Genomic DNA, 20,037 nt, shown 5'->3' on the forward strand with positions numbered 1-20,037 from the left:
GAAGAAGGTCTCAATCTTGTCAAAATGGATGCCAGGGAACTCTACACTACAAACTTGGAAGTAAGACCTTTGGATAAAATCTTTACAATTAAAAATTTCTGCAATGGTCCTATATTTGGAACAAGGCTACTAAAAATGGCTCCAGTCCATCTTAACACTACAGAAAAGAAGGGAACACCTTTGGATAACTTGTTTACATTTTAGAGTTTCCACTTGGTCCATTCCTGGGAAGAAGTCTTCATTCCTGTTAATATGAATGCAAAGGACCTGAACACCAAAGAGGAGGTAAGACCTTTGGATAATTTATTTTCAATTAATAGGTTCTGTAGTGATCCCATGTTGGGGAAAAGGTCTCTGTATAACATGACGGTTGCTTTATTTTGTTTCCATACAAAAATTATATGAATTCATGATGAGTATCTATTTAAAATAATCTGGATCTGACCTTTACCCAGTCCTGAAATCTCGTTGGTCTTTAAGATACTATTGGATGAGGATCTTGCTCTTTTAACTGCAGGCCAACAGGGCTACCCACCTGAAATGATCACTAAGATTTTATTTATTAAATAAAATAAAATGTATTTTATTAAATTTTGTTTGTTATTTATGCTTCGCTGTACTCAGGGCGTATTACATAGTGTGAATAATAATAATAATAATATTTGATTTATATACCGCCCTTCAGGACAACATACTGCCCACTCAGCCAGTGCTGCTGGTCTGTTTCTCAGTGATGTGAGGTGAGTGGGGCTGAGAGAGCTCCAGAGAGCCATGACTAGCCCAAGGTCACCCAGCTGGCTTCAAGTGGAGGAGTGGGGAATCAAACTCGGCTCTCCAGATTAGAGTCCCGTGCTCTTTACCTCTACACCAAGGAGATTTGTACAGTCAGTATTTAGGGACAATTTCATAAACAATGCCATAGGGTAAATAAAAGCGAATTTGTAAAGACATAAATGCAGCAAAAATCCAATACAGAGTTGAGGAAATGCTGAAAGAGAATAAACAATTGTATGACTCACATTAAACAACATAGAACTACCTAGTAGGATCATACTTAAAGCAACAGGTAGTACATAAAGCAACAGACAGTACACAGCAGAACACAGTAGTGAAGTCTAAGGTCACCATCTCTTCAGGAAAGCATCTCTCTGAGACCGCCTCCTAAGGTTGCCATCTCTGTGTTGGGAAATTCCTCGAGATTTTGTGGGTGGAGCCTGGAGAGGGTGGGGTTTGGGGAAGCGAGGAGTGCAGCAGGATATAATATCATAGAGTTCACCCTCCAAAACAGCTATTTTCTCCAGGCGAACTGATCTCTGTTGACTGTAGATAATTCTGGGAGATCTCCAGCCACCATCTGGAGGTTGGCAACCATTCGAGTGAAAAAGCCCAATCCTCCATTTATCTTCACAATGATCCTGTAGGGTAGGGTGGGCTGTGAAAGAGCAACTGACCCAAGATCCCCCACTGACATGCATGGTTTCTCTTCCGCTCTCTTCTACTTTATCTTCACAACAGGGAACTGGGATGCGAAGATCTCTCAGAATTAGAACTGACCTCCAGGCCACAGAGATCAGTTCCCCTGGAGAAAATGGCTACTTTGGAAGGTGGGCTTTATGGCATTACCTTGCAAACGCAAGGTAAAAGAGGCAATTGGACCGCTGTTGGGAGTAGATGGAGAAACTCTGATGCAGGACAGAGAAAAAGCAGACAGGCTTAATGACTTTTTTGCCTCTGTTTACTCCCTGAAGAACTCAGGCACATCTAGAGATAGTAGAAAATGGGGCAGGACACCTGAGTGGCTAATTGACATTGACAGGGAGGTTGTGGAGAGGCATCTGGCTGCACTGGATGAATACAAATCCCCTGGACCGGATGGGGTGCACCCAAAAGGGCTGAAAGAACTTTCTAGAGAACTTGCAGAACCCCTGTCCATCATCTTCAAGGCCTCCTGGAGGACTGGGGATGTGCCACAAGATTGGAGAAGAGCGAATGTTATCCCAATCTTTAAGAAAGGGAAGAAGGATGACCTGGGAAAATACAGGCCAGTCAGTCTGACTTCTGTGGCTGGGAAGATATTAGAACAGATTTTAAAGGGAATCAATCGGTAAGCATCTGAAGGACCGCTCAGTGATCTGGGGAAGTCAGCATGGTTTTGTTCCTAACAGATCTTGCCAGACCAACCTGGTTCCCTTCTTTGATCGAGTGACCAGCTTACTGGTTCGGGGGAACTCTGTTGATGTGATTTATCTGGATTTCAGTAAAGCTTTTGATAAGGTCGCCCATGACATTCTGATGGGCAAACTGGAAGACTGTGGAGTGGACTATAGGACAGTTCGGTGGACAGGGAACTGGTTAGAGGACCGCAGTCAAAGAGTGGTGGTCAACGGCATTTCATCAGATTGGAGGTGTCCAGTGGGGTGCCGTAGGGCTCAGTTTTGGGCCCGGTACTTTTCAATATTTTTATCAATGATCTGGATGAAGGAGTGGAAGGGCTGCTCATTAAATTTGCTGATGATACCAAATTGGGAGGAGTAGCAAACACCCAAGAAGATAGAATTAAAATTCAACAAGACCTGAATACTCTGGAGAAGTGGGCAGCTGTGAATAGGGCCGATTCCAGATGACTAACCTGAAGGTGCTTCATGCCGCCATGTTCCAGATCGCGACGGGGAAAACGCGATATTTCGCGTTTTCCCCGTCGCGATCCGGAACATGGCGGCATGAAGCGCCTTCAGGTTAGTCGTCTGGAATCGGCCTAGGATGCAATTCAACAAAGACAAGTGCACAGTATTACATCTGGGCCACAAAAATGGGAAGCACAAATACTGGATGGGGGATACACTTCTGGGCAGTAGTATATGTGAAAGGAATCTTGGGGTAAGAGTGGACTGTAAACTAAATATGAGCAGTCAGTGTGATGCGGTCGCAAAAAAGGCTAATTCAATCTTGGGTTGTATCAAAGGGGCCATAGCGTCGAAATCGCAGGAGGTCATAGCCCCTCTCTATACTGCCTTGGTCAGGCCACACCTAGAGTATTGTGTGCAGTTCTGGAGGATTCACTTCAAAAAGGATGTGGCCAAAATCGAGAGGGTGCAGAGGAGAGCGATGAGAATGATCAGGGGTCTGGAGACTGAGCCCTATGAGGTAAGGCTAAGGGCCTTGGGAATGTTTAGTTTGGAGAAGAGGAGGTTGAGGGGGGGGGGACATGAATGCTCTCTTTAAATATTTGAAAGGCTGTCATTTGGAGGAGGGCAAGGAGCTGTTCCAGTTGGCAGCAGAGGATAGGACCTGAAGCAATGGGCTTAAATTACATGCACAAAGGTACCAGCTGGATATTAGGAAGAACTTTTTCAGGGTCAGAGAAGTTCAAAGGTGGAATCAGCTGCCTAGGGAGGTGGTGAGCTCTCCCTCACTGGCAGTTTTCAAGAAGAGGCTGGATGAATACTCGTCAGAGATGTTTTAGGCTGATCCTGCACTGGGCAGGGGGTTGGACTAGATGGTCTGTATGGCCCCTTCCAACTCTATGATTCTATGTGGGCTTTATGGCATTATGAAGTCCCTCCCCAAACCCTGCCCTCTCCAGGCTCCTCCACCCTAAGTCTCCAGGAATTTCTCAACCTGGAGCTGCGGCAGACCTAATAGGAGGGGTTGAGATCAGTCGGGAGAGATAATTTCCCCTGGCAGAAATGGCTGCTTTGCGGCATTACACCCCGCTGAGGAGCCTCCCCTCTCCAAACTGCACCCAGCTCTAGAACCCCCCCCCCCCGCCAAAGACTGAGAGTAGAAAACGTCGTGGAAAACAACCTGAAGTCTCGTCCCCAGCGAGGGAACTGGGCTCCTAGGGGGGGGAGCGGTCTCTCCCCTCCTCTCATCTCGCCCCCCCCTCCCCAGGCCGCACACCAAAACTTCAGGAATCTCCTTACCAGAGTTGGCAACCCTAGGACTGCCCCCCCCCGCCTAAAACTGTGAAGGGAAAACGAGGCTGAAGATAACCTGAAGTCTCCACCCCCAGCGAGGGAACTGGGCCCCTAGAGGGGGGAGGATGGAAGCTGTGATTGGTGGAATCGTGAGTGGCGATGCGTGACGCGCGCTGGAGGCAGCGCAAGGGAGAAGTGGGCGGACCGTCGCCCTGCCGCGGCTGAGGGACGAGGCGGGCCATGGTCACGTTCGGGCTGACCGTCGTCCGGCAGTAAGTACTGCGGGCTGCCCCTGCTCTGCGCGGCTCTCCCTCCCTCCCTCACGTCCTCTGCCCGCCCTTCACAGCCGGCCGTGGGGAGCGGCGGAGGGCCAAGCCGGGGCCTCGGGGGCCTCCTCGAGAGCTGTCAGTCATCGCCCCCCCCCCTCCGCACCTCTGACGTCAAGCGCCCCAAGCCCGGCGCCCAAATCGAGGTGGGCGGGGCCGGGTTTCGCCGGTGGGAGGTGCGCCGAGGAGCCCAAGGCAGGAAGGCACCTCCCACCGGCGAAACCCGGCCCCGGTGATCCTTCGCGCACACCTTTCCATCCCTTTGGGTTCGCCCCTTTGGTAGCTGCGTTTTCATCGAGAGGGCAGCATAGGGCTAAAAGACAAAAGCCTCTGAGCATGTGTAGAATGCTGTTCAAGTTCTTGGTGATGGAGAGTGCCCTCAAGTCATAGCTGACTTAGGGCGACCCCTGATGGGGCTTTCATGGCAAGAGAAAGTGATGTCTGTACTTGTGCAGTGATCTTTTGCGCATACCCACATACGCTAGGCATGCCTTTCTAGCAAGAAGGTTGGGAGGGATATTTAAAGTAAGGATGTAAGGTATAATAATACTGTGCTTGGCTTGATAGAGTTAGGTTGTGAAAAGCAGAAAATCAGCATCTATAGTGAGAGAAAGAAATACCCCTTTCACTTCTGACTGAATAAAACCTACAAGACCTCTTGCATAAGAGTGCAGACGTATTTGGCTGTTTTGATGTACCTTTTTCTTTGATTAGAGTTGACAAAACTGAGATAACATGCTTTGAGTTTTCTGCTTTGCTTAATTGTTTTCTGGATAACGGTATTCCATATTCTATATTTATGTGGAAATAACATGCTGTTAATAGAAAGCGTTTTATAATGTGAATAATTTCATTCCAATTGTCTTCCTGTTTTAAATTGCACATCATTACTGAAAATGCACTTAGTTATTGATTGCAGTGATCAGTTTTTGGTGCAACTTGGCAATGAAAATGAAGAGAAGGCTTTTTCTTTCTGTTTCTAGATCACAGCATAGTACATCACACCTTCACATTTTCCCCATCCCATATTGAACTTTGAATCTTTGAATGATATCTTGGCCAGCTAATATATGCACATGTTAAAGTACATTTTGTCAATAATACTGCAAATTGAGTTCCTTTAAGTATTGCATCAGAGGGTTTTTTTGTTCAAGATGTCTTGAGCCCACGCTGGATCCCTCTGCAGAGAAGTAGCTTGCAGTAGTTTCACTTCAGTAGGCTTAGAAAGCAGTAACTGTTGAGGATGATGAATGGTTAACTAAGAGTTCACCTGCAGAAACATCAGCCACCTTTGCTTCATATCCTAGCATGGTTTTTTTATTTATAAAATCTCCCTTTATTCATACACCACTTACTACTTTTTAGAGGCACCACCCTCCCACAGCTTGCTGTAGAGAGGAATAAAAGTGGATGAACTGAAGGCTATGAGGCTGCTTCACATACACACCGGCTCCAGTTAGGTGCATATTACATCTGTCATCTTTTGTAATAAGGTGGTTTCTTCTCTAACATATGTTTGTCTCTTTCAGTGGAGAAACAAGATACAATAAAGAGAAGATACTGCAAGGTTTGTGCCTTTTCTGCTAACAACTCCTTAATTGCTAATTAATCACAGTGGCTTTTAGATTTACATCTTTACTTTTGTCCCTAAATACTGTTTTAGCGGCCTGGTCTTTTCAAAATATTATTTACAAAAAAATCATTTGGAGTTCTAATAGCCCAGGTTTTAATCAAGCTGTACCCATACTTGACAGTTGGCTGCTGCTACATAGTTGTTTTCCTATGCTGGAAAGATCACTCTAGGAGCTAGTGGTACCCCAGACAAGTTTGTGAAGGGGAAAACAAAAAACTGGATTTAATCAACTCCAGATTTATAGGAGTGGATTTTTAAGTTCAGGGAAACAGGTAAGTACCCATTTGTGTAGTCTAGTGTATGGATGATATCTTGGCCAGCTAATATATGCACATGGAAATGGACAGCTGTATATACTTAGACTTTGGTAGCTTGGGGCACTAGTATCACTTTTTTGTAACTATAGATGAAAAAGTTCCAGAATTTTGAAACCATGGAAGAAAGGAGGTATGTGTCTCAGATACAGCAGCAATTTAATAATTGCGCTATATGCTGTATATAATTTGACTTTTAGATTTACATCTAATTAGATTTACGTCTAAATTTATTTTAACATAAAATGTAAAATTTATGGATTTGCAAAGTAATTGTTTTACTCAAACCATCATTGCAAATATATACAGTGCTTAGTGTTGCCGGCCTCATGGTGGTGTCTGGAGATCTCCTGGAGTTTCAACTGATATGTAGATGACAGAGATCAGTTCCCCTGGATAAAATGGCTGCTTTGGAGGGTAGATTCTACGGTGTTATCCCCCACTGAGTTGCCTCCTCTCCCCGCCCCCCCGGCAACCACCCCCCATCAGAATCTACAGGAATTTCCCAACATGGAGCTCGCAATCCTAGTACTGGAAGTGGAGCAACAAACTGTGCCACTAAGTATTCTAAGCTTTGTGCCTGTTGAAAGCAATAAGAATGAAAGTTATACAGAGAAGGCATCAATATAGTAAAGTTTCAGTAACTGATAGCATCTATAAACAAGACAAAAACTTGGAGTACCTGTTTTAACGTATGTGGCTGTGTTAGTTTACATGTGATGAAAACACTCCCTCTTTCCAAATGCATCTGGGGCCTGGTGTACACATGCAGCAGAATGAGGCGGTAGGATGGGCTAGATCACTTTGGAATTCGGGGATGGATTATATCCCCCCCCCCCACCTTAACAATTCCTTGTGAATGGAAAATAATCATTCATAGCATTTTTGTTCCTGCTGCATTATTTTTAATTTCCTGGAGTTTTGTTTTACGAGGGGTGGCGAGCCCCTAAGCATGTGATTCCCCCTCCCTTACAGTCTGAAGGGTGAGAAATGACATGTTTAAGAGAATAATAGAACAACAACAACAAAAAAGAGTTTGTAATCTATGTTTAGACTGGGAGAGACCAGTGAGGAGTAAAAAGGCTGAATTCAGCAACATGTTGTGACTACTTTACGCATTGCCACCCACCATAAAACTTCCATCACAGGTTTGGGGCTTCTCAGGCAGTTACCGGCAGTCACAACACACCACTTGTAAAACCTCTAATTTTCAGGCAAAGAGCCCTGACCCAAATCCACACCAAGACCTTTGTCCTCTTTTCCAGAGGCTCCACCAGACAATCAGCTCAGTCCATATATTTACTTCCGCCTGTATTTAAAACTACTGCCCAGGGCTGCTGGGGAAAGGGAACTCATTGTATACTTTTCCTAAATGCTGCCACCATTTAATTAGAAGTTGGCCCATTTCTCATGACCGGAGTGTTTTAATTTCAAGCAAGCCAGGGCTAAAAACTAAAACAAGAATAACTTATTTACAACACAGGACACTTAATGGAAAAGATGGGATGATGACTATGTATTATAACAAGTGTCTCTTAGTAGCCTCAAAACCCCTTCTCCTGAGTAAATGCCTTAACTGATTTTCCAACAGACTTTTTCAACTGTCCCCATCCCAGCCTTGCACCAGATCTCATTGGCTGTTTCCCAGAAGAGGCAGAACTGGAATCAGTCCTGTCTGTCAAACATACATTTACATGTTCATTCACTTGGATATAAAGGCAAACCCAAAGGCTTTAAGGGTAGAGCTTTTGCTTGCTAAGGGAGCCACAATAAATTCCAGTGGAGGCATACTGTTCATGTGTTCATTCCACTAGTGCTCTTGCAATAACTGTATCTTAGCAGGTATTCACAGGCAAATCAGGTTTGAATTCTCAGTTTCTCCTACGTTTGCTTTGGCTCTTGCAGGGCAGGGTGTAGATGAGCCTCTCTCTGAGATGGGCTTCCGACAAGCCAGTGCTGCTGGTCTGTTTCTCAGTGATGTCAAGTTTACTCACGTGTTCTCGAGTGATCTGCTTCGAGCAAAGCAGGTTAGTATTTTAGAGTGTAAATAAAATTAAAAGAGAAATCTGATGTTCTATTATTTATTTTTTAAGGATTGCAACACAGTCTTATGTAAAATTATTCCAGTCTGAGTCCATTGAAAAGAACAGATTTTGACTAGAGTAATTCTGCAAAAGACTGTGCTGTAAATCTGTTACTAATAAATTCTAACAGGGTTTTTTTTCTAGTGTGGCAGCTTCTTTCACATGCAACACATACACATTTGTTTCCCTTGTAACATACATACATTAGACTTTGGTTCCAGGTAGCAGTTATAGCTACACTGCAAATTTTGCAGCTTTATACAGTTGCTCCTAGAGGCAATCCGAAATTCCTGTTTACAGCCAAAACATTCCTGTTGGCCAAAACAAATTAGGAGATGCTGAAAAAAATAAGTTTCTATAAACTGAGCCAGTTTGGTGTGGTGGTTAAGAGTGGGAGTCCAGGTTAAGATCTAGAGACCAGGTTTGATTCTGCACTCCTCCTCTTGAAGCCAGCTGGGTGACCTTGGGCCAGCCACAGCTCTCTCAGAGCGCTCTCTTTTATTTTTTTGAAAAAATTTTATTAGGTGAGAATATTAATACATGCAACTTTCAAATAACATCTCGATATCATTTCCCCCCACCCTTTCCCTCCTCCCTTTTTCAGGACATCCAACAGCTTTCCAACCCTATATCTTAATCTATTCCTAATCTATCCCCTTTTTCTATAACTCATTATATCATGTTTACATTCTGCTTTGTTAAGATAAGCTCTATCTGTTAGCTTCAGATATATTATTATTAACTTAAAATCTGTTATCTATTACCATCTGTTAACTTCAGATATATTTAAATTTAAGCTAACAATTAAATAAAATATCTACTTTATTAATTTTATCAATCTATTAACTCCAAATCCACTTAAATTTAAGCTAACAATTAGCTAATACTTTACTCCATATGGTAAAGATTCCATCTCTTCCAATAAAAAGAAACCCATTCTAATAATTTTCGAATTGCCATAGTTCCCCTTTCACGTCCCACTTCTTATGTTTTCAGTCTTCCCCAATCAGTAAAGAATTCTGCCAGATTTTGATCTCTCAGCTTTCTTGTCATTTTATCCATTTCTGCCATGTACAGCAATTTATACATCCAGTCTTCAATAGTTGGTATTTCTTGCACCTTCCATTTCTGCGCATATAAAAGTCTTGCTGCCGTCATCATGTAGAATAGTAATGTTCTGTATTGCATAGGAACATCTTCCATACTTAAATTCAGTAGCAATAGCTCTGGGTTCTTCTTTATTTGGGTCTGCAAAATCTCATTTATTACTTCTAAATCATCTCCCCAGTACTGTCTAGCTACATCACACGTCCACCACATATGATACAATGATCCTTCATGCTTTTTACATTTCCAGCATTTATCTGACATATTTGCATTTCCAAGCGCAATTTTCTTAGGTTTTAAATACCATCTATAAATCATCTTATAGACATTCTCTTTAATACTGGTACAAGTTGAAATCTTCAATGTAGTTTTCCGTAAATATTCCCATGACTCCATTGTCATTTCTTTGTGACAGTTAATTGCCCACTTCACCATCTGTACTTTAACTGTCTCATCCTCTGTATACCACTTCAAAAGTATTTTATAAATTTTAGATACCTTCTTTTTACTTTCTTGTAGTATAGTCTCTTCCAACTCTGAGTTTTTCCATTTGATTACTCCTTTTGAACAATCTGAGTTGTAAAGGTCTCTAATCTGTCTATATTGGAACCATCCATAACAGGAGGATAACTCTTCCTCCGTTTTGATTCTTATCATTTTTTGTTCCATAATCAATATCTCTTTATATGGTAAACATTGTTCTTCATTATAGATAGCTCTCAGATCGATCACTTCAAACGGTACCACCCAAGAGGGGATACCTTCACCCAGATATTTTTTATATTTTTTCCAGACCATGAAGAGGCTCCTTCTAATATAATGGTGCAAAAAGCTTTTATTTTATCCCGCCACAAATAGGCATGCCATCCAAACAACTTCTTATAACCTTCCAATGTTAAGAGTTTGCGGTCTTCCAGTGACATCCACTCTTTTAGCCAAACCAAACATATTGCTTCATGATATAATCTAATATTCGGCAACTGCAGTCCACCTCTTTCTTTAGCGTCACACAGAACTTTCATTTTTACTCGAGGTTTCTTGCCTGCCCACACAAAGTCAGAGATCTTCCTCTGCCATTTTTCAAATTGTTTGGTATCTCTAATAATTGGAATTGTTTGTAATAGGAACATAATCCGTGGTAACACATTCATCTTAACTGCCGCTGTTCTTCCCAGCCATGACAGATTTAATTTATTCCATTTAATCAAGTCTCTATCAATCTGTTGCCATAGCTTTTCATAGTTATTCTAGAATAAATCGATATTTTTCGCAGTTAGCTCAATTCTAAGATATTTAACTTTATGTGTTACTTCACAATCAATAAGTTCCATTAACTCTTGTTGCTTTTGTTTAGTCATATTCTTGCATAGTATCTTTGATTTCTTATTAACATAAAATCCAGCCAGATCTCCGAACTCTTTTATCTTATCAAGCAACTTCGGCATGTTTTGTATTGGATCTTCCACTATAACCATCACATCATCCGCAAAAGCTCTAACCTTGTAGGTAAATTCTTTAATCTTTATGCCTCTTATAGTATCATCTTCTCATATTTGAATCAATAGCAGTTCCAAAATCAAAATGAACAACAATGGAGATAATGGGCACCCCTGTCTTGTACCCTTTCTTATTTCAAATTTTTTTGTTAAATCGTCATTTACTACAATTGCCGCACATTGGTCTCTGTATATTGCTTTTACTGCTTGAATAAAATCTTTTCCCATTTGCAGCCTCTCCATTGTGGCAAACATAAAATTCCAGTTCAAATTATCAAAAGCTTTTTCTGCATCCGCAAAGAAGAAACCAACTTCCTTTTCACAGTGTTTATCGTAATATTCTATAGCATTTACTACAGTTCTCAAATTGTCTCTAATTTGCCTGTTTGGAAGGAACCCTGCCTGCTCTTCTGCAATAAACTCGACTTTAATCTCTCCGCCAAAATTTTTGCAAAAATTTTGTAATCATTATTTAACAGTGAAATAGGACAATAGTTCTTGACATTGCTTAAATCTTGATTTTCTTTTGGTATCAATGATATGTTGGCCTCATTCCAAGACTCTGGTATCTTTTGTCCTTTTAAAATTTCATTCATTACCACTTTCAAAAAAGGTGCCAGTTCATTTTCCAATAATTTGTAGAACCTAGCCGTAATTCCATCTGGGCCTGGTGCCTTCCCTAACTTAGTCGTCCGAATAGCCTCTTTTATTTCCATCTCTCTTATTTCTGCATTCAGCTTTTCCTTCCATTTTCCTGATTAATATTGGTAAATTGATCTTGTTCAAATATTGATCAATAGTGTCCAAATTCACTTCTTTTCTTTGATACAGTTTTGCATAATACTTAAAAAAAGCTCTACTAATAGCCAATTGATCTGTTAATGTCTTACCATCTTCTTGAATCTTAGTTATTACTTTTTTCTCCCTTTTCTTTTTCAGCTGCCACGCTAAATATTTCCCAGGTTTATTCGCACCTTCAAATGACTTTTGATTCAATTTTTTCAGTTCCCACTCTAATTCTTTATTATTCATTACTCTCAACTGTTCTTGCAAAATTTTTATTTCTTGATACAGCTTCTTCTTCCCTGGTCTTTTCTTTAATTGTAACTCTTTGGCCTTTATCTTTTCCATAATTTCTTGCCTTTTTTCTTCTTTTCTCCTCTTTTCTCTTGCATTTAAATCCATTAAAGTTCCTCTAATCACTGCTTTGTAGGTGTCCGAAACTTTGTCAATTGAAACATCTTTATTTAGATTATATTGTATAAAGAATTTGGTCTCTCTCTGTAGTAGCACTATATTATCTTCTAATTGCAGCAAATCTTCATTTATTCTCCATCCTCGTCTTTTGGTGCCTTTCCCAAATTTCCACATTACTGGATTATGATCTGAGCCTACTTTAGAGGCATTATTTCCACATCTTTAGTCCATACCGCCAAATCTTTGGAGGCCCAGATCATATCTATTCTTGATAATGTCGAGTGTCTCGCAGAATAGAACGTGTATTGTTTTGTTTTAGAATTACTTCTTCTCCATACATCTTCCAAATTTTCCTGATATTTAATTTCAAAAAAGGATTTTGGCAAAAGTCCTCTTTTTTTGTGAGCACCCTTCGTTTTTTTTATCATCGTCCAAATTTGTTACTCCATTAAAGTCACCTGCCAGAATTATTTGAGCGTATGTCCAGTTGGTTCTGTAAATCTTTAAAAAAGTTCTCTTTAGCACCATTAGGTGCATAAATCCCAATCAAAAGTATTTTCTTTGTATTCCAAATTATTTCCACTGCTATATATCTAGCTTCCGCATCATTTAAAATCATTTTTGGTTGCAGCTCATCTTTAATATATAAAACAACTCCTCTTTTTTTCTGATTTGACGCAGCTGCAAGTTCTTTCCCCAATTTAGCAAATTTTAAATATTTCACATCTTGTTTCCTAATATATGTCTCCTGCAGACAAATTATATTACAATGTTGTTTAGATAGCCAGTGGAAAGTGGTTTTACGTTTAGAAGGTGAGTTTAGTCCCATTTACATTCCAAGATACGATTTTACACTCCATAGTCAAATTTTAGATCTTTTGGGTAAGTCTTTTTCATAACCCTTTATGAACATTTCCATCTCATGTTCAGATCTGAGTGTTCTTTTAACCTCACAAAATTCAAAACTCAATCCTTCTGGTATTTCCCATTTATATCTAATGTTAAATTCTTTCAACATTTGTACTAGTTCTCTGTATTTCTTCTTCTCCAACAACGCCCCCCCCTAGGCAGTTCCTTCATTATTCTCACTCTTTTTCCATCAATTTCCAGAGGGTTTTGAAATTGCTTACTCACAATCTCTTCTCTTATTCTCTTTGTTGTAAATTGGACTATTATATCTCTTGGTAAACTTTTTTGTGCTGCATATTTTGAGTTGATTCTGTATGTCACATCTAGAAAGGCTGCCACCTCGTCCACTTCTTTGTTCAAAATTTCTGTTGGTATTTCTGAAATCTGCTCTTGGGTTGATTTCCCTTCCACTTCCAGGACTCCATGAAATCTAAGTTGTTTTTCCATATGTTTACATTCCACCACGGCCATTCTTCCTTTCATACCTTTGGTTTGTCTTGTGTGATACAGCCAATTTGTCAGTTTCATCTTCCACTGTTTTAACTTTCTGCTGTGTCGATTGTAATTCTTTCTTGACCTCATCAATATTTTTGACCAGCTGCACCATCTCTGATTTAAAAGTCTCTTTGAGCTCCTTAATGTCCTTCACAATCTCTTGCATCATATCTTTGATCTCCCTATTCCCCTCTGCAACTTTTTTATCAAGACTGTCCAGCGCCGTTTGCCATTCTTTCTTCGACATCATGGGGCTTGCTTTGCCTCGCTCCCACGAGTCTGCTCTTTTCCTTAGCTCCGTGGCGTGGCTGATTTACTTTTCTCAGTATAAATGTCAAGTTTTAATGAAATCTTTTAAAAATTAGCGGTCCTAGTGTCCAAAATGTCGGGCGTCTTTTCTCTATGGTTTTTACTTGAAGTTTATGCCCTTACCCTTATCCAAAATGTCCCAATTCCGCCCAATACATAAAAAGTATCCAGTAGGATCATAGTAGTAAAGTCTATAGTCCCTATCTCTTTACTGATGCATCTTTGAGACGACTTCCTTATGGTACAGCCCCCCCAAATCCCTCTTGAATAATTTGGTTTTGTATAGTTTGTGGAAAGCCAGGAGAATGGGAGCTTTTTATACCTCTTCAGGTAGGCCATTCCATAAAGTGTAGGCCACCACAGAGAATGCACAAGTATGAGCAGTTGTTGATTTTGCCCATGTGCAAGGTGGCACCTGCAGAAGACCCTGTTCAGATTAGCGAAGCTGCCATGATGGAGCATAGGGAGAGAGGTGGTCCTGTAGATATGAAGGACCAAGGCTTGAAGGGCTTTGAAGCCAATATTTGGAATTGAGCCTAGTAACTGATAGGTAGCCAATGGAGTTATTGTACAATGGGAGTGATATTCATGCTTCTCCTAGCACTAGCTGTAGTCTCTGAGTTAACTTAAAGAGTGAAAACCTATGTACAATTCTCAATGTTACCATAGCATCGATCCAAGTGGCCAGATCAGCCATATTGAGGTGGGGGGCAATCTTCCAGGCTAGACTGAGTTTGCAGCTGCCTTAACTTGCTTTTTATTAGTAGCAAGGGTCAGACGATTTCCTTTGAAAGTGGGGAGGACAGTATCCTTCAAGATCTCTGCCTTCCCAGTCAGCATCACTTCTGTTTTGTCTAGGTTCAGTTTCAGTTTGTTAGCTTTCAGTCGTTTGACAACTTCTGTCAAGCAGCAACTCAGGACCTCTACTGCATCACCAGGGGATTTGGATAGAGAGATATAGAGCTGGGTGTCGTCTGTATATTGATAGCATCCAATTCTATAGCTATGAATAAGTTCTCCTAACAACTTTACATACCATTCTTTTACGTACTTTGTAGATTCATTTAAGTTGTTATTGTGCTGGTTATGTACCGCAATCAGCATTTGACTGATGGTCATAGAGGTTGAATAACCTCTTGGTTGAATAACACATGGGCTAAGATTGCTCCCTATGGGAACCCTGTAAGGTTATTCCCACTCTGGAGATAGCTGGTCTCCAACAGCAACCCTTTGAGTCTGTTCCATGAGAAACAATTTAAACCACTACAAAACATATCCTTCAATATCTACTCATACCTCCAAATGGCTCAGCAAGATGGCATGGGCTACTGTATCAAAGGCGGCAGATAGTTCCAGGAGGTGCAACAAAAAAGCAGGGCCTTTGTCTATGTCAGGCGTGGAGGTGCCCCCTGGCGGCGACGGAGGTGACGGGTCTGTGCGGGGCGTCTGCAACGGGTCCGTCCTGGGGCCTAAGCCAGCTGCGGGGTCGGCTGGGGCCTGGGGTGCCGGCGGCTGGTGGAGGGCTCTGCCCCTTAGGCCTCAGAGTCGGCGGCCTGCATCTGAGCTGGCACGGCCAGTCAGCAATCGGCTCCACCTGGCCAGCTGCTCCTTCAATGTCAGGGCAGACTGGCCATCCTCCTCCTCGGCTGGCATCTGGAGCCCTCCTAAATACCCTCTCCCATCAGGGCCAGCTCCACCCCTTCTCCCATGTCCATGCCCCCAGGGTCATCTCCACCACCTGTGCCAGGTGTGGCCACACCCACTGGCCCCACCAGCCCCCAGGCCATTGGTTAGCCGGCCTGGGCCTCCTCCCCTCCTACCTGCTGCCGCCCGTCCCCTCCCAGACAAGTAGCTGGGCCAGCCCCTCCTGGGCGAGGCTGGGCGGGGCGGCCTCTGGCCGGGCGGCCGGCCGATCCACGCTGGCTCCACCCTCCTTGCCCCGTCTCCTGCAAGCGACGCCCCTGTTGGCCGGGGGGTGCCTGTGCGAGCGTTCTGCCGCGCCCCGCTGCTGCGGGTGGCCTTTCTTCGCCCTCCCCGGAGCCTCTGTCCTGGCCATGGCCCTGCCAGCGGATCCGTGGGTCGGGCTGCTGCTGCGGTCGCTGCCTCGCCGTCTGGCCGCCCACCCGTCTCCCTGCAGCCCGTGGCAACGGCACGGTGGCGGCAAGCTCTCGCGGCGGCGGGCCTGTAGCTGGGCCGTGGGGCGCAGCCTCGGCGTCGTTGTCGGCCCCCGGACCGGGGTGAGTGCAGGGCGGTGGGCTGCTCCCGGCGAGGGGCGGGTGGGGGCAGGGCCAGTCCGAGGGCGTGGGGCTGCTCCTCGGACACACCCCTCCCCTTGGCGTTGCGTCTGGGCTGGGGTCGCTGGCGAATATGGGAGAGGAAGTCGGCGTTGGCGTGCAGCTTCCCTGGCTGGTGGCGTATTGTAAAGCTGAAAGGTAGAAGTGACCGGTACCACCTTAGGACCTTCACATTATGATCCTTCAGCCGGGACATCCAGAGGAGGGGAACGTGGTCCGTCACGTGGGTGAAGGGATTGTTGACAAGGTAATACTGGAGTGCCCCAACGGCCCACTTCATGGCCAGGGCTTCTTTCTCGACGACAGCATACTTTTTCTCGGTGCGCTGCAATTTCCGGCTGATGAAGAGGACGGGATGCTCCTGTGCCTCGTAGTCCTGTGACAGCACGGCTCCGAGGCCGGTGTCCGACACGTCGGTTTGAAGTATGAAGGGCCGATAGAAGTCTGGGTTGCGGAGGACTGGGGCTTCCGAAAGGGCAGCCTTGTGGTCCATAAAAGTACGCTGTTGCTGGGCCGTGGGGCGCCCCACAGCACCTGGCTGGGCCGTGGGGCGCCCCACAGCACCTGGTTGGGCTGGTCTTTGCGCAAGCAGTCGGTTAGTGGGCTGGTCTAGCTGGCGTACTGGCGTATTGGGCGAAGAACTTACTGTAGTAGCCCACCAGTCCCAGGAAGCCCCGCAGCTGTTTCTTTGTCCTTGGCTGCGGGCAGGCCTCGAGGGTGGCGAATTTATCCAGGGGGGGTTTCAGCTGGCCCCACCCCACTAGAACGCCAAGGTATTTCAGTTCTTGGAATCCAAGGCGGCTTTTCGTGGGGTTGGCCTTCAGGCCCGCGTCCCGTAGGGCCTGGAGTACTTGCTGGATGTGACCCAGGTGCGACCGCCAGTCGGGGCTGTAGCTGAGGATATCATCAATGTAGGCCGTGGCAAACCCCCGGCACTGCATTAGGGCCCGGTCGGCCAACTGCTGGAAGGTGGCTGCGGCGCCGTGCAGCCCAAATGGCATGACCTGGAACTCAAACAGGCCTTGGGGGGTGGCGAACGCGGTCTTCTCCTGGTCCTCCGGGGCCATGGGGACCTGCCAGTACCCCTTCGTGAGGTCCAGCGCGGACAGGTAACGGGTGGTTCCGAGTTGATCGATGAGCACCTCGGCTCGGGGCATGGGGTAGGCGTCGAATTTCGCCACCTTGTTGACTTCTCTGTAGTTGACCCAGAACCGCACCGAGCCATCCAGTTTGAGGACTAGGACGATAGGGCTTTGCCACTCACTGTTAGAGGGCTGGATCACTCCCAGCCGCAACATCTTGTCTACATCGCGGGTCACGGTCTCCCACTGCTTCCGGGGGAGCGGCCTCCAAGTCGCTCGGGTGACCTGCCCGGGTGCCACGGGAATGGCGTGTTCAGCTAGGGTGGTGCAGCCAGGTCGGGTAGAGAAGCAGCTGGGCATATCAGCCAACAAGTCCCAAAGTTGCTGTTGTTGCTGGGGATCCAAGGCCCCATCGATCCCCAGGGAGGTTTCAGCCGGCTGCCGGGTCAACCAGGGGAGCTCGCCCTCCCTGGGTTCTAGGGGGTCATTGGCCAGCCGGCACTCCCACCCGGGTCGCTCCTGTCATTCCTTCAAATCATTGATATGTAAGCACTTGGCCTGCCGGGGGGTGGGCCCACACTGGACTTTGTACGAGTGGGTCCCCAATACTCGGCTGATCCGAAAGGGGCCCTGCCACGGGTCCCCCTGTCTGGTGGGTCCAAAGACTCGCCGGCTGACCACGACACGGTCTCCCTCCTGGAAGGACTGCAGTCGGGTCCCTTGGTCATAACAGGCCTTCTGGGCGGTCTGGGCTTTCTCTAGATTCCGCCCCGCCAGCGTGCGTGCTGTCTCCATCCGCTCGCGGAGGTCTCGGACGTATTTGGGTGCCGGCTGCCCTTGTTGAGGCTGGCACGGGGTCCACTGACCTTCCACTATCACCAAGATCCCACGGGGGTTGCGGCCGTAGACCAGTTCGAAGGGGGAAAATCCTGTCGACGCCTGGGGGGACTCCCTCACAGCGAAGAGCAGGGGATCGATGAATAAATCCCATTGGGTGGGGTGGTCATGGGCTAGCCTTCGTAGCATCTGCTTGAGGGTTTGGTTGAACCGCTCCACTAGGCTGTTGGTCTGAGGGTGGTAGATTGATGTGAAGATCTGCCGTATCCCCATCGTCTGACACAGGTGGCGGGTGATCGTGGCCGTGAAGGGTGTGCCGCAGTCTGTGACTATCTCGTGGGGTAGCCCCACTTGTGCAAAAAACCTGATCAGGGCCCAGGTCACTCCTGGCGCCTGCATGGGGTACCGCGTGGCATAATCCATAAGGACCAGGAGGAACTGGCACCCCCGAGCTGTTCGGGGCAGGGGCCCCACGAAGTCCATGGCCACCCTCTCGAAGGGCGTGTGAATCACCAGCGAGGGGGCCAGCGGGGCCCGTGGGGGCGGACGCCCCAATATCCGTTGACAGGTTCCGCAGGTCCGGCAGTGGGTCTTCACGTCCTGGTCCACCGACGGCCAAAAGAACCGGGCCAGCACCCGGGCGAGGGTGTTGTTCGGTCCTTGGTGTCCAGCCCAGTTGTGGTCATCGGCGTGCCTGAGGACTGTTCCGCGATATTCCTGGGGGACCAAGAGCTGTCGGACCTCTTTCCCTCGTGCCGTCGTGATGCAGTACCACACGCGCCCTTCCTGGATTACCTGGGGCCACCTCCCGGCCCTCCTCTCATCCCTCATGGTTCCCTTACTCACCGCCACTGTGTCCCGGAGCCTCTCGAGGGTGGGATCTGACGTCTGGTGGGCGACGAACTCTGGATCCGTGGGCCAGTCGGGTAGGTCGGCTCCCGTGCCGGGCCCAGGTGAGGCGTCGTCGTCTCATACCTCCACGGGCAGGGCTTCCACTGGTGCTTGAGCGGCCTGCAGGTGGCGGTGGAAGCCAGGTACATCCCGTCCCAAGAGGACGGGGTAGGGGAGGGCTGCGACCCGTGCCAGCTCCACCTCCCAGGTTTATCCTTGGCACGTCAGGGGGACCTTGACCACCGGGTAGGTTTCAGAGTGGCCATGGAAACAGGCCACCGTCGTGGTGCGGACGATCGGCAGGGACAGCGGGAGCAGCCGGGTACGTATCGTTGACACCGAGCTACCACTATCCAAGAAGGCTGAGAGCCGTCGGCCGGCTACCTCCCCCAGCATCAGCGGCGGCGGCGGTCGGGGGGGCGGGCCGTCACGGGGAACGCCTCCTCCCAGCTGGTGTCACATTCCATCAAGGGACAGTCGCGAATAGTGCCCTCATTGTCCGCACTTGAAGCAGGGCCCTCGGTCTTTGCCCCCGCGGGGGCTCTTCGGGGCCACCTCCTGACTGGGCCCCGGGACGGGGCAGCCCCATGCTCCCTCCTGGGCTGTTGCGGGTGTGGGACCCCGAGCGGGCCCGAAGTGCGGGCCCGTGCCATCCCTGTCTCAGATCCTGGCTTGTTCTGACCGTGAAGTTTCAGGGGGACGCAGAGTCGGTCCCCCGGGCACTGGGGCTGGGCTCCCGTGCCTGGTCCCGCAGCTCTGCAGTTGTGGCGAAGTTCTTGAGTATCGCTGTGGCTTTCTTCGGGCCTGCGGGCCGGCTGCAAGCTACCCACTGGCGGGCCTTAGGGGGGAGGACGCTAAGCAGTTGCTCCAGGACCACCTGATCGACGATCCCCTTCTCTCCCTTCATTGTGGGCCGCAGCCAGCGATAGGTGGCGTCGCGCAGAGCGTTGACCAGGGTCCTGGGCCGATCGGCCTTCCGGTAGGGGATGGCTCGAAACTTCTGCTGGTAGGAGTCCGGAGTGACCTCATAGCGGTCGAGGATGGCCGCTGTCAACAACCAGTAGTCCACGCTCTCCTCTTTCGGTAGGGCCTTCAGGGCAGCTTGTGCCTCCTCCTTCAGATAGGGCCCGAGGATGAAGGCTCACT

The 20,037-nt window shown here is 46.8% G+C and overlaps 1 protein-coding gene across 1 annotated transcript in view; it reads left to right on the plus strand.

Annotated features, from left to right (window-relative positions):
- Positions 1–4,124: 4,124 nt before the first annotated feature.
- The window catches only part of TIGAR (TP53 induced glycolysis regulatory phosphatase), a 29,027-nt gene continuing 13,114 nt past the window's right edge, over positions 4,125–20,037 (plus strand). Inside the window, exons 1-3 of the mRNA XM_055000620.1 lie at positions 4,125–4,189; positions 5,773–5,810; positions 8,096–8,217. Coding sequence (XP_054856595.1) covers positions 4,158–4,189; positions 5,773–5,810; positions 8,096–8,217 — 192 coding nt within the window. The 5' untranslated portion in view covers positions 4,125–4,157. The remainder of the gene's footprint in view (positions 4,190–5,772; positions 5,811–8,095; positions 8,218–20,037) is intronic.

This window comes from Eublepharis macularius, chromosome 16, assembly GCF_028583425.1.
Source record: "Eublepharis macularius isolate TG4126 chromosome 16, MPM_Emac_v1.0, whole genome shotgun sequence".
In the NCBI taxonomy this organism is placed as follows: Eukaryota; Metazoa; Chordata; class Lepidosauria; order Squamata; family Eublepharidae; genus Eublepharis; species Eublepharis macularius.